The 14,768-nt window shown below is 39.4% G+C and overlaps 1 protein-coding gene and 1 pseudogene across 1 annotated transcript in view; one reads left to right on the top strand and one right to left on the bottom strand.

Moving 5' to 3' along the window:
- The window catches only part of LOC102851165 (beta-galactosidase-1-like protein 2-like), a 92,725-nt gene that overhangs the window by 53,665 nt on the left and 24,292 nt on the right, over nucleotides 1-14,768 (top strand). Inside the window, exons 10-11 of the mRNA XM_006892849.1 lie at nucleotides 9,215-9,285; nucleotides 11,575-11,659. Coding sequence (XP_006892911.1) covers nucleotides 9,215-9,285; nucleotides 11,575-11,659 — 156 coding nt within the window. The remainder of the gene's footprint in view (nucleotides 1-9,214; nucleotides 9,286-11,574; nucleotides 11,660-14,768) is intronic.
- LOC102863675 lies at nucleotides 3,584-4,001 on the bottom strand (annotated as a pseudogene).

Raw genomic sequence — 14,768 nt, 5'->3', positions numbered from 1 at the left:
ACATATGAGGGAGAAAACTGTTTAAAAGGGATATGTGATTAGATATTTTTGTCATGACAGGAGTCCAGAGCAAAGGCTGCATAGTGGAGTAGACCTGGGGAGGGTTTGTAAAACAATGAAAGAAGTTTTCTTTTACTTTTCCATGAGGGTAGTGTGCTAGGGGGGGAGGTTTGGAGGGAGGAAAAGTGCAACAATGAATGAATGAATGAATGGAAACCAAAGTCTCTGTAAGTTTTCACTGAAATTAATAAGAAATGTTTTTAAAAAGAAGAAAAAATAAAAGTTGTTGAGTAACACAGAAAATATTCAGGATTGCAATTCTCATGCATTTCTGTTATTTACACTAAGATGTTGTCTGTACCTTCTCTGTCTTATGATGATTTTTTTAAGTCCTTTATACCTCTTTATCTATAGTTTTCTTTTTTTCTTCTATTTTTTGCATTTCTTCCATAGTTGTTCAAGTTGCTTGCCATCATTATATCTCCTTAGATTCCTGTCTATGGAGTATTCACTTTCTTAATGGCTTCCATTGTTTCTTCCATCATTTGTACCTTCTTCTGTAGCTGTTCAAATAACTCTGCATTAACATATATCCTCTGATTCTCTGTGTCTGGTGTATTCATTGGTTATTTTGGTTTTTTCCATAATGATTGAGGCAGCCTGCTTCTTTATTTTTTTGGAAGAAAATGTCTTTTTAATTTCATGTTTCTAATTCCCGAAGACTTATTAAGTATTATATAAATTTGTCTTTAGCATAGCAATATTAGACTTGGACAATATAAATATATTTTATCTGGAGAAAGAAAACTTAGCCATTCTGTTTATAAACAAAGAATAGCCAAACCAAAAAATTGGGCCTTTTGGGATTGGAATTTTTAGCCACTTCCCCCCCTCCCCTTTAACTTGGCTAAAGAGGTGAATTGACAGTGACTGTAGCCAGTGGAGTAGGTGTATTCAATAAGGGTGAATTTGGCCAAGGACACTGTAATATTAAGAGCCATTAACAGTCACTGTGAGTCCTAGTTGACTTGACAGAATAAAACAATGGGTTGACATTTAAGGTAAGTTTATAAGTCTGACATGATGTTATGCAAAAAATTACATTATTTACATAAATGGTCCCCTTGGGATTGTATTTACTCAATGAGTGAAAAAGAAATACAGTTATCACATTTTAGGACATGAAGGGTTAATATGCTCTCAAGTCTGAATAACTGATCTTCAACAAGTAAAATCTATAGTTTTTGTTGTTGTTATGTGCCATTGAGTTGCTTGCAACTCATAGCGACCCAATATACAAGAGCTCTAAACATTCTTCTATCCTATGCCAACCTAGCCATCTCAAACGCACTTATTCCCACTGCTCCAGTCAACAGAATCAATCCATCTCATCGAAGGTCTTCCTCTCCTTCACCGCCCCTCCACTCTGCCAAGCATGATGTCCCTCTCCAAGGACCAGTCCCTCCTTGTAACATGCCCAAAATATGTCAGATGAAGCTTCAGAATCCTTGACTCCAAAGAGCCTTCCGGCTCCACCCTCTCCAGGATAAACCTGTTTGTTCTCCTAGCAATCCATGGTATATTCGACACTCTTCTCCAGCACCACAGCTCAAAGGCATCAATTCTGTTTCTATCAACCCTAATCACTGTCCAACTCTCTGATGCATAGCATGTAATTGTGAAGACTATAGCCCAGATCAGGCGCACCTTAGTCTCCAGCCTTATGTTGTTGCTCTTCAGTACTCTTAGGTCCCTCACGCAGACTTTCACAATGAAATTCGTCTCTTGATTTCCTGGCTGCTGTTACCAACAGTGTTGATTGTGGAGCCAAGTAAACTAAAACTGTTAACTATCTCAATCTCTTCACCATCCATACTGATGCTGCCAATTGGCCCAGTGGTGAGAATCTTTGTTTTCTTGATGTTGAGCTTTAATCCATATAGGAGGCTGCAGTCCTTGACCTTCTGCAGCAAGTGCTTCAGGTCCTCCTCAGTTTCAGCAAGCAGGGTTGTATCATCTGCATAACGCAGGTTGTTGATGACTCTTCCACCAATCCTGATGCCACATTCCTCTTCATATAGCCCAGCATCTTGGATGACCTGTTCTGCATACAGATTGAAAGGGTATGGAGAGAGAATACATCCCTGACGAACCCTCTTCTTGATTTTGAATCATGTAGTGTCTCCTTGCTCTGTTCTGACAACTGCCTCTTGGTCCAAGTTTAAGTTTCGCATAGCACAATCAAATGTTCTGGGATTCCCATTCTTCTCAGAGTCAGCCACAGCTTGTTGTGATCCACACAGTCAAAAGCCTTTGCATAGTCAATGAAGCACAGATAGATATTCTTCTGGTATTCTTTGCTTTCTGCCAAGATTCATCTAACATTAGATATAATATCCCTAGTACCACGACCTCTTCTAAATCCAGCCTACACATCTGGCAGTTCTCTGCTGACGTATTGTTCCAAACGTTTTTGGATAATTTTCAGCAGAATCTTGCTTGGATGTGATATTAATGATACTGTTTGATAATTTCCACACTCTGTTGGGTCACCTCTCTTTGGAATGGTAACAAATATCGATCTTTTCCAGTCAGTGGGCCAGCTGGCTGTTCTCCAGATTTCTTGGTACAACTTAGTAAGCACATCCAGGCCCATGTCTGTTTGTTGAAATATGTCAATTGGTATGCCGTCAACTCCTGGAGCCTTGTTTTTTGCCAATTCCTTCAGAGCAACTTGAACTTCCTCCTTTATCACCATAGGCTCTTGCTCATATGTCATTCCATGAAATTCTTCTGTGTCAGCCAATTCCTTCTGATACAGTGACTCTGTATTCCTTCTATCTTCTCTTGATACTCCCTGGATCATTTAACATTCTACCCAAGGTATCCTTAAGTATTGCCACCCGTAGCTTGAATTTGTTTTTCAGCTCCTTCAGCTTAAGAAATGCTGAGCAAGTTCAGCGCTTTTGATTTTCTGACTCCAGCTCTCTGCACATTTCATTATAGTATCTTGCTTTGTCGTCCTGGGCTGCCTTTTGAAATTTTCTGTTTAGCTCTTTCTTTTCTTGGTTTCTTCCTTTAGCTTTGGCTTCTCGGCACTGTAATGCAATATACAGAGTCTCATCTGACATCTATCTTGGTCTTTTCTTCTTTTTCAGCCTTTGTAATGATCTTTTGCATTCTTCATGGACGATTTTCTTGATATCCTCCCAGAGCTCATTTGGTCTACGCTCATTGGTGCTCAAGGCCTCAAACCTGTTCCTGAGATGGTTTTGAAATTCAAAAGATCATGAATGATAAATTACTATTTTCCCTAGCCAACAGTAGAAAAAAGTATTCCTTTACTACTCCCCAAATCTAAGCTGGATGGGTTCACTTAAGTTAGTCATTTGAGAACACAGTATCAAGTAAATATTAATTGTACTGACACAGTTATTACATATCACAGTGCACACGTAAAGCAGGAAGTCTAATCATGTTTTCTACATTAATTAGTTTAAAACATTAATTCCCTAGTGAATTTGTATCAGACTCAACTATGCTTTAGGATACCTTAATTGAAACACTAGTACTACATCTTATTTTACACTTGTACTCTAAGTAAGGTTTTAAGTTGAAATGTCATCATTTCTTTATCAGAAGGATTAAAAGAAACAGGAACCCAGTGACTTGGTGGTTTAGGAAGAACACTTGGTGATGGTGGCTTATTAAATTTGGCTCCAGGCTCCAGCATAGTTCTGATTACTTTGGCACTTAAAAAAATAAGCTGGGGCTACAGTTCCAATTTTGATTATTTGGAAAATGTACTTTGTTCTTCCCCTCATTTTGCATGGCCTGCCTTGCAACTGCTGATGAATTACAACTATGTCCTCTTTCTTTTTTCTTATGCACAATCCTCATCTCAGTATTCTGGTCTTTAGGCTTCTGTCTGTTAAGCTGTTGGTTCTTAATAACATTTCTAGATTGGGGACTGGAATGTTGTAACTTTCTCCACCACCCATCTCCAGCTTCTTGGTCACCTTTCAGTCTGCTTTTCTGATTTCCACTACCTGTCCTCCTCGTTGCCAAGCCCAGAACAGTAAGTGCTGCTTTCTGGTGGACCCTTTCTGATTACAGAAGTTTCCATGGACCAACTTGCTGCTTTCAGCCTGGGAGCTAAGGCCAACATCCGAGTCTTCTCAGCAGCCTGCTGCTTTCTTGACATCATGTGAATCTTCTCTTAGTAGATGTTATGCTTAGTAGATGTTGTACGCATATAATGTTCCAGGATAAAGTGATGTTCTGTGAAGGACCTGTATACTGATGCTCCCCTATTGACCTGAAGGCCCCAAACAGGATGGCTATTGTCCTCCTGATACTACAGCTAGTCCACACCCATTCCTCTTGGGCATAAGAAATCCCAAGCCTTCTCCACATGTTATAGTTAGGAGACTTCAAGAACCAAGTACGTTGGTTGTAGAGCACAGGAATAGATTGATCTCTGGAAACCGTGGCTGGTCCACTCTCATTACCCTTGAGCTTAAGAAGAGGGCATTATGCTGAGTAAAATATCTCAGTTACAAAAGGACAAATACTGCATAGTGCCACTGTTGTAAAGTGGGACTGACATAGTGGTTGGATGGAGACTGAGAAAGGTGGGATAAATTATGTATACTGCATTGATACAGATGAGAAAGATAACTGTATAAAATGGACATGACATGAGTCTAGTATGAAGGCTGCATAGTGGAGTAGATTTGGGAGGGATTGTATAACAATGAAAGAATTTTTCTTTTACTTTTCAAAGAGAAGAACGAACTGGAGGGGAGGGGTAGACAGGGAGAAAAGTGCAACAATCAATGAACGGAAATATAAAATCTCTGTAAATTTTCATTTAAGTTAATAATAATTAATAATAATAATAAAAGAAGTTCCAAGCCTTCTTCACATATTGTGGTTAGGAAAGTTCAAGGACAAAGTTCATCTTTTGGTGCTTCCTGGGTCATCCAGTATTCTGCCCATAGAATCCTTAAGCATTGCAACTTGAGGCTTGAATTTGTTCTTGTTAAGGCTCATTGATACTTTCCAATTTTGTTTGTTTGGTTTTTGTATTTTCTGTTTCACAGAGTTCTGCTCTAATCTTTATAATTTCCTTTCTTCTAAAGACTGTGGGCTTTGTTCTTTTCCCAGTTTTTGGAGATGTTAGGTGAAAGTCTTGATTTTGGTTCTTTCTTCTTTTATTTTTTGGTGAGAATAAGTTATATTTAGAATTATCCAGCAACATCCAAAGCATCATAGTTAGGAGCAAGTCGAACAAAGGCCTTCTTCTCTCCATCAGGAGTAATCAAAGTGTTAACCTTAGCCACGTCAAAGTCATAGAGCTTCTTTACAGCTTGTTTAATTTGGTTCTTGTTGGCCTTGACATCCGCAACGAACACAAATGTGTTGTGATCTTCTATCTTCTTCATGGCTGACTCAGTGGTCAGGGGAAACTTGATGATGACATAGTTGTCAGGCTTGTTTCTCCTGGGGGCGCTCTCCCAGGGGTATTTGGGTTACCTTCAGAGTCTCAGCGTCTTAGGCCACTGGAAGGTGGGTGACATGCGGATCTTCTTTTTTGTGTGTGTGTGTGGCTGTGGGTGCCCTTCAGGACTGCCTCCTAGACCTTTAATGCCTCTGCTTTGGCTTCCGTTTTGAGAGAGAAAGGGGTTTCCTTTTTCACTTTTGGCACCATCTTTGTAGAAAGCTCTTTCTTCTTTCTTGTTGTGTTTGTTTATTGCTTTAAATTGACCTCTGAGTAGTACTTTTGCTGTGTCTCTGAGATTTTGGCATTTTGTATTTTCATTCTATATTTGTTGCAAGAACTTTTAATTTCATTTTTATTTCTTCAGTTACTCAGTAGTGTTCATGAAGAGTGCTACTTTCAAACACTAAGCTTGCCCCTTGCTCTTTCTTCTTTTTATTTCTAATTTTATAACACTGTGATATGAGAAGATGCTTTGTAGTATTTCAGTAATTTTTAATTTACCGTGGTTTGCTTTGTGACTCAGTATATGGTCTATTCTGAAGAATGTTCCATGTGTAGTGGAGAAGAAAGTATATTGAGCTTTTGTTGAATGGAATGCTCTGTATAAGGCTACGAGGTTGAGTTGGTCAATTAGTTCACTTGTGTCTTTGCTACATTTCTTGTTAGACATTCTGTCCTTCATTAAAATTGTGGTGCATTGAAGTCTCCTTCTGTTACAGTGTTTTCTCTTTGTTGAAATTCGTTGACATTTGATTTGTGTCTTTTGCTGCACTATCATTAGGTTCCTGTATGTTAGTTATAATCATGTCCTCTTTTTTCTGCTAACCCTTTAATCTTTACATAATGTCCTGACTTGTCTCTCATGATGGTTTTTGCCTTGAGGTTTATTTTATCAGAGTTTAATATTGCAGTTCCTGCTCTTTTTTGTTTACTTGACTTTTTCCCCCACCTTTTGATTTTTAGTCTGTTTTGTTCTCGTGTCATAGATGCATCTCTTGTAGACAGCATATTGATGAGTCTTGTTTTCCTATCCATTCTACTATTCCTTTTCTCTGGACTGGTGTATTGAATCCATTTACATTGAGAGTAATTATTGACAAACATATCAGCCTGGCCACTCTCACTTCTAAGGTTCATTGTAATTGTACCTCTTTAAGACAGATGCTGTTTCTTCTTCTTCTTGCAGTCCATGAAATATTCAATATTCTTCACTAATATTATCATCCAAAGGCCTAAATTTGTCTTCAGTCTTCCTTATTCTTTGTCCAACTTTCACATGCATCTGAGGTAAAAATGTCATGGCTTGGATCAGGCCCACTAGAGACCTCAAAGTAGCATCTTCTTGATTGTCTACATTTTTTTTAAGAGGTCTTTAACACAGGTTTGCTCAAATAAAATATATAAACAAGTAGATAGTGGATCTAGGTAAAATTAAATCCTAGGCAACTTCAGTCTTTCCTCTATTTATTATAATGTTATTTGTCCAGTTGTAAAAATATTTGTTTTGTTTATATTGAGGTGCAGTTTATATTGGAACAAGATTATTTTTCCCTTCTTCTTTGGTATTTTTGTGTCATTAGTAGTAGGAAATTCTGTCCTTGCTTTTCTTCCCCCTCTCATCTTATGCACATTCATATTATTGTCTATTGTTGGTTTTGTTATGTATTGTAGAGTCAGAACCAACCCTTGGCTGACCCTCCAGTGGGTTTTCAGAAGCAGTTAATCATATGGGAGGAGATAGCTCATCCTTCTTCCACAGAGCAGCTGATGGCCTCAAACCACATGTCTTCAAGATTGTAGCACAGCTTCTTGCCACTAGGCCACTATTAGACTTCCATATTGATCCTTCAAGTCTCTTATTTTTCCTGTTTGATGTGAGAATACTCAACTTTGCCTTCCAATTCTCTCTCTCTGATAGATAACCTCTTATCTCTCTCTGATGACAGTTTACTGTAACACATTTTGCTTGTTCCTTTCATTAGTTCTATTTACTCTGTTCTCTCTTTATCTGCTCAACTGAGTCCCCAACATAAAGGAAATAGAGTCTTGATGCAGCAGTCATGTATAAGAATGAGACACTGGGAACTTCAAGAGGAGAAAATTTCTTGTTAATTATACTTCTTTGTTGGGTGATGAATGACAGTGGCTTCTTCACTAGGGGTTTCCCAAATGTCTGAGTTATTATTTTTAATTTTGTTACATTTTTCCAGAGAAGAGAGTCCTCTGGTCTCTTGTTCTGAACGTTGAGGGAACAAGTAGAGGAATGAGGCAGGATCTCATTGTCAAGATGCGCCCCCTTCCTGTGCTTTCAGGTTTTCCTCTCACATTTCACTTTCACATTTAGTGTGTCTGATGTCTCCCAGCCTTGAGCTGGTGTGATTCCATTTTCCTAGAAGGATGTAAAAGGGATGGGGGGAGGGCCTGACCACATATATTCCTTTGTGCAGACACCTTAGAGGGAGCTCCTTGCAGAAGTTGAGTGTGACTTTATTCCTTCTCCTAGGCTGCTTATTACTCCTTAATCTTTCTCAATCTCCCACTATTTTTCTTGGTATTTTTCTTTTGCTGATATTCCTTTATCATCTCTTTTTTTATTTATAGCCTTACACCTTTTAATTTTTATATTTAAAGTTAATGTCATATCAGAAGATAGATGTTTGTGCCCAGTTAGTTAAAATGTTCCTACTGACTTAAGGATTTGTGCTCATTTGGTTTCAGACAAGCCTCTGTTGTAAGTGGTTTCTGACTTAAGATGAGAAATATCTAGATGCAGGGTTATACACACTGTGTCATAGTTCACTTAGGGGAGTTGCTGGAAGACAAAGACCTTGTATGACTACAGATCAGGTGCTCCATGGGACTGGTTTTGTTTTCCTGCTCTGCTGACCAGTTGTTATTTAGCTTCTTGAGCCTCAACTATTGTGTGTTGGTTCTTAGTCATAGGTCATCAAGAGCTTATGTCCCTGAAAGATAAAACTATGGAACCATGCTTTAGAACTTGATATACCCAACACTCTCCCTCTTTAAACATTTTTATTTCAGCACTGCAAATTTTTATTCAAATAGAACAGATACACCCTAAAAAAACCCACAAAAACAAAAACCACAAAACCTTATGTCCCATTGATATATTTGAGGTAACTAGAATGCCAGTCACTCCGTCCACAGCCTAGGCCAGATTGGTGCACAAAGCAGGCAGGACCTGACGGTTTGCTCTCAGATTCAACGTACTAAAGAGTTGTGGCAACAGGCCAACTTCTACACATCTTCTGAGCTCATCTTTCATTAATGAAACGCCATTTAAAATTAATACAGTGTGGAGTATAATGCAAAACTATCATTCATTTAAGAAATAAAATGGGAGTCTTCAGAGATTTTCCCATTTAGATTATTGCTTTGTGCCAGATGCTTGAGTGCAAAGAACGGATCCAACTATAGGTCTGTAAAATAATTCCCAGGAACACACATTTTACTTGCAGGAATTACAGTTAATCAGGATCAATGACTGGGCTGAATGGTGGGTTTCCGAGATGAGAAGATGTGTCTTCTAACAACAGAAGAGCAGATTTCTACCTTTAGATAGAAATCAGCAGTATAATTAGTACATCAGTTCTGCTGGAGGATTTAGAGTGTTATTTCAGAAAGTCCTCTAGCTTTAAGACACTATCTTAAAAAAACAAATTTCTCCTTTCTCCCTTTTCTTCACAGTTCTGGCCACCATTAACTTACAGTCGCAACATGAGCTGAACTTACTAACCACATTTCTCTTAAATGACCAGGTAAGTTTAGCCGAGGAGCAGTGCCTGCCCTACTCAGCATGAATGTTAAAGCGTCTTCCTAAGTTAAACTAAACCCGGTTATCAGAGGCTTTCAATTCTTGGGTGTTTTCCATGTATTCATGGTCCATTGATGTGAACAGAAGGATTGTTAGAAAATCTGTCTTTCCTGGGTGACCCCTTATGCACCCAGGTTTCTGTACCATTGAGAGGAGAAATAGATTAAAGTGCTTTGATATGTTGTTGTGTAAGCTGAATGTATTTATAATATTTATTCTGGGGGGGAAATACACTGAAGGGCTCATGAATGGATTTGTCTTACTCATGTTTGTCTCTAGGGATTGAGAGGAGAGGCACTTCCCTCTCTGCATTATACCTGTAAATTTTAGGAGCACTGGGTCCTAAATATGATTGTTGTCATCCAGAAGTGGTGGCCTAGTGGTAAGAAGCTATACTGTAATCCTGAGGACACGTGGTTCAAATCTATTTCTTTGGGAGAAAGATGGACAAATTCATACAATTTACAGTCTCCCAAAACCCCAATGATGGATCAGCTTTGAGACAGTTCCAATTTGATGGCAATGAATTTGAGTTTTTATCACAAGAGATAGAAGGAGGAGGGGCAGGAGTACAGCCTATCCTGTGGGCCTAGGGTTCCTGTGTTGTAAACCTCTTAGATCCAGGTTCATGCCAAAATACAAAGAGATCTCCAAGGAATGCCAGGCCTACATGTGCTGTAAAGACACAAGGGTTTTCTTCCAAAACTAGCAGAGAGACAAGGCCTTCCCCGAGAGCTGGTACCCTAAGTGCAAAGTTCTGAACTGTGAGAACTTGAATTGCGTTTGTCAAAGCCATCCACTGTGGTGTTTCTGTTATGGAAGCACTAGAGAACTAGAGTCTCAACAGGCTTCAACTCTGAAATAGCCACTAATGCCTCAGTAGTCATTGTCCATATGATGACCATGCCCCAAAATAAATATTGTTAGTGTTTTGAGTGTCTTGAGTCATTCCTATGTGTCAGTCACAATACTAAGTATTTTATATGCATTATTTCTCTTTATTCTCCCAAAATGATCTGGTCTGGATGTCATTATTACTGTTCTACGGTTCCAGAGAATAGGCACTGAGGGTAGGTCAAGAGCTTTCCCCAAGCTACTTCAGAGAGTGGGAGGCAAGGAGTGGCAATATGATTGAATCTAGGACTCCATCTCAACCATGCTAACCAATGACCTGGCCATGGTAGATGCCACTTCTCCATGACCGTGGCATGTTCAAGCCTAGGAACCCATTCCTGACAGTAGAGTTGACTGAGGTATGGAATTTAGGATCTACTTCTTCATTTTAGTGACTTTAAAGTAGTACAATATGTCCCTCCCCTAGGTTGCAAAAAGCTTATGCAGAAAACCAAGCCACAGTTTTACTAAGGAATTTACTATGACTTCTATAGCCTTTCACTGAATTCAGCAGGAGCCTTCTGCTAAATGGACCCCCTCACTAGGATTTCATTCTACATATAAGAAAGGCTGCCACATATAGGTTAAATTACTTGATACATAGTTGTGGAGGGAATGAGTAAGAGTGTCAGTACAGAAATGGAAACACTAGCCTATCAGTCCTCTCACTTCTCACCGAGTGCTCCAGGGACTCTCTAACATGGCAAGTAAGAATGGTCTTGGTAATGATTCATATGTCCTCAGTACAATTGTGTTCTGATGTCATAATTCCAAAGTAATGCTGGAGATTTATCGAGTGCCCCAGTTCTGTTATGAATCTGATATTCTTGCTTCTGTACTCAGAATAGCTGAGTTCTAAGCTCTGTGCTCTGAGCCAGCTCCAGCTTCTTTTTAGGTCAGGCTAGATTGTGCCTAGGGCTCACTCTCTTCCACCTCTAACTTTTCCAGCTAAAGGAAATCAGTGTCTGAAAGGCAGGTCTCCACAATATCTCTTGCAGATTGATTCTGCATACAGCATTCTTCTTCCTCAGCTTGATTCAGAAAGCAAATTGAAGTGAGGAAACACTTAGCAAGCGGGTGGTGAATTCTAAGTAAGACTTAATTGGTCAGATACCAGTGCTTTCTTGCTCACACTTTGTGTAGCACTTCCACCACATTAGGATATCTGGGTCTCCTAGATCGTTTCTAGAGGCCTCCTCCGTGTGGCTCCATCTCCATCTCTGCTCTATTCTGAGTGACCTCTGTGGCAAGGTTGTGCTCCAGGGAGGAGTGGGGAGAGGGAATCCAGAGGCTCCTCTAGGAAGGGCCCCATCTGTCTAACTTTGTATCTTGTACCCAGGGAATTCAGCCCAAAATGGTGATGGAGTACTGGACAGGATGGTTTGACTCCTGGGGTGGCCCTCACAACATTCTGGATTCTTCTGGTGAGTGCTCTGTAGTGCCTATATCCAGAATGCATATTGAGCTAAGAATTAAGAGTACATTTCCAGTAACCTGCTACTTGATGGAAATTGGATGAAATATACAAGGCTTCCTGGTTATTTGTGTATAATAATCATCTCTTGGCAATCTAGTAATTTTTACTGGTGTTTGAAGTGAATTAAAAGTAAAACTTTTAATTGTTTTTGTAAACATCTTTGCAATTAGAAATATCGTGTCTATTGGATACATTTATAAAATTTTTTTTAAATGCATATAAAGAAAAAGGGAAAGCCAGAGACCCCTGGGTAAACAATTTGTATTTACTCACAGGCAACTTTCTGTCTACAGATATTCACACAGAGACAGAGGTTGCAAACTTGACTGTATGGGTCCAGCTTGTGCTGGTTAATAATGTATTATAGGACAGATTTCTACACTCTTTACCAAGGATGTGCATCATTGCTTTAAAGAGCACAAAAAATTTGTTTGTGTTGATGACCGTACTGTAATTTATTTACTCCATCTTTTCTTGATAGAGCCCAGTGGGTTTTGTTGATATATTGTGGTTGATTGAAACACCTTTTCAGTGAGCACCCTTCAACCTCCAGTTTTGCATACCTGTCTTGTTACTTCCCTATGATTGTTGTTAGGAACTGTTAAGTCAATTCCAACTCACAGGGGCCCTTCGTGTATCAGAACCAAGCACTGCCTGGTCATGCACAATGCTCAGTCTTTGCTGTACTTGAGCCCATTGTTGCAGCCAATCCATTATTGTGTCAATCCAGCTTATCGAGGATCTACCTGTTTTTCATTTCATCTTCTACTTTACCAAGAATAATGTCCTTCTCCACTGACTGCCTCTCCTGATAACATGTTCAAAACATAAGAGTCAAAGTCTGACCAATCTCACATCTAAGGGTACATTATAACTAACATTCTAACCTTCAAGATAGATTTGTCTGTTCTTCTGGAAATCCACAGTATAGTCAATATCTTCACCAGCACCGTAATTCAAAGGCATCAATTCTTCTATCTTCCTTATTCCTTGTCATCTTCTGCGTGCACATCAGGTAAAATACCGTGACTCCCATCAGGCCCCTCATAGGCCTCAAAGTGACATTTCAGCTGTTTAAAATTTTAAAGAAGTACTTTGGCACAGATGGTTTGTGGGATTTTTCCCAAACAGAATATATTATTTGATTCCCTGGCTGTTACTTCCAGGGGCAGGTGAATTGTGGAACCAAATAAAATTAAATCCTTGACAGCTTCATTCTTTCTTTCTTTATCATGATCTTGTTATTGGTCCAGCTGTGAAAATATTTGTTTTCTTTATGTTGAAGTACGGTTCAGACTGAGCGATGTGGTCCTTATCAATAAATGCTTCAAGACTTTTTTTTACTTTCACTAAGTTATGTCTTCTGTAGGTCTTCAGATGAGTTCTCCTCCAATAGTGATCCCACATTCATCTTCATAGAGTCCAGTTTTATGTGAGCACAATTATTTTAGAATTCCAAGTCTTGACAGTGTCACCAATGATTTGTTATGATCCACGTGGCCATCACATGACAGCCTTAGCATAATAAAAATAATTCAGTTCCTAGAAGCTAATTTTCACCAGTGTCTTCAATGCAAGTTCTTCCTTGAGTACTATTATTACCGTTATGTGCCATCGATTCACCTGTGACTCAGAATGACCCTATGCCGTGAACCCTGTCCTATCCTGAGCCTGTTTCACTATCTCCGTCATACCTAACCTCATTGTCCCAGTCAATGTGTCAATTCATCTTATCCAGAATCTTCCTTTCTTATGCTGTCCCTCCATCATTCCAAGCATAATGTTTTTCTCCAAGAACTTGTCCCTTCTGGCAACATTCCTGAACTATGTGAGGTAGAGCGTCAAAATCCTTGCCTTTAAGGAGCAACCAGGCTTCACCCTCTCTGGGACAAACCTGTTTGTTCTCTTTGCAGTCCATGGAATGTTCAACACCCTTCTCCAGCATAACAACTCAAAGGCGTTGATCTTTCTTCGGTCATTGTCCAACTCTCTAATGCATAGGAAGCAATTCCAAAGACCATGACTTAGATCAGGCACACCTTCATCCCTAGATTTACATCATTGCTTTTTTGCACTCTGGAGATGTTCCTGACCTCAGATTTTCCCAAAGAAATTTGTCTTTTGATTTCTTGACTGCTGTTACCAAGAGTGTTGATTATGGAGCCAAGTAGGTGGAAATTATTAACAACCTCAATATCTTCTCCATCTATCATGGTGCTACCAATGTCCCAGTGGTGAGAATCTTTGTTTTCTTGATGTTGAGCTTCAATCTGTAATTAAAACTGCAGTCCTTGACCTTCTGCAGCAAACACTTCAGGCCCTCCTCAATTTCAGCAAGCCAGGTTGTATCACCTGCATATCCCAGATTGTTGATAAGTCTTCCTCCAATCCTGATGCCACATTTTTCCTCATAAAGCCCAGCCTCCTGAATGATATGTTCCACATATAGATTGAAAAGGTATGGAGACAGGACACATCCCTGATAACACTCTTTTCCTGATTTTTAATATGGAGTGTTTCATTGCTCCATTCTGACAATTGCTTCCTGGCCCAAGTATAGGTTTATCATGAGCACAATTGGGTGTTCTGAAATTCACATTCTTCTCAATATTAGCCACAATTTGTTGTGACCTACTGATTCTTAGTAATATGCTGCTTCCTTAAATGATTGTGTGCAGACTATTTCTATTGGTACAGTGATCTTCTTTTGATGCTTCCTACATTATTCAATCTTGTCCCCCATGTTGTTGTTGTTCAGTGCCATCGAGTCAAGTAAAACTCACAGTGACCTTATGCACAATAGATCTGAACTCTGTCCTATGCTGTGCTGTCCTTATCATCCTGGACACATTTTGGTCCAATGTCACAGACAACAATTCATCCAATTGAGGGGCTTCCTGTCCTTCTCTGACCTTTTAAGTGTGATGTTCTTTCCCAAAGAACAGTCTCTTTCACCAACTCTGCCTCCAAGGAACATTCTAGTTGCACTTTCCTAATACATACCTGTTTGTTCCTTTGGCAGTCCATGGGATATTCAGCACTCTTCTCCAACACTT

The sequence above is a fragment of the Elephantulus edwardii genome, unplaced genomic scaffold (assembly GCF_000299155.1).
Source record: "Elephantulus edwardii isolate Elephantulus edwardi_28Jun2011 unplaced genomic scaffold, EleEdw1.0 scaffold00120, whole genome shotgun sequence".
In the NCBI taxonomy this organism is placed as follows: Eukaryota; Metazoa; Chordata; class Mammalia; order Macroscelidea; family Macroscelididae; genus Elephantulus; species Elephantulus edwardii.
The sequence above is the reverse complement of the archived record's forward strand: the minus strand, read 5'-3'. Positions and strand labels throughout refer to the sequence as shown.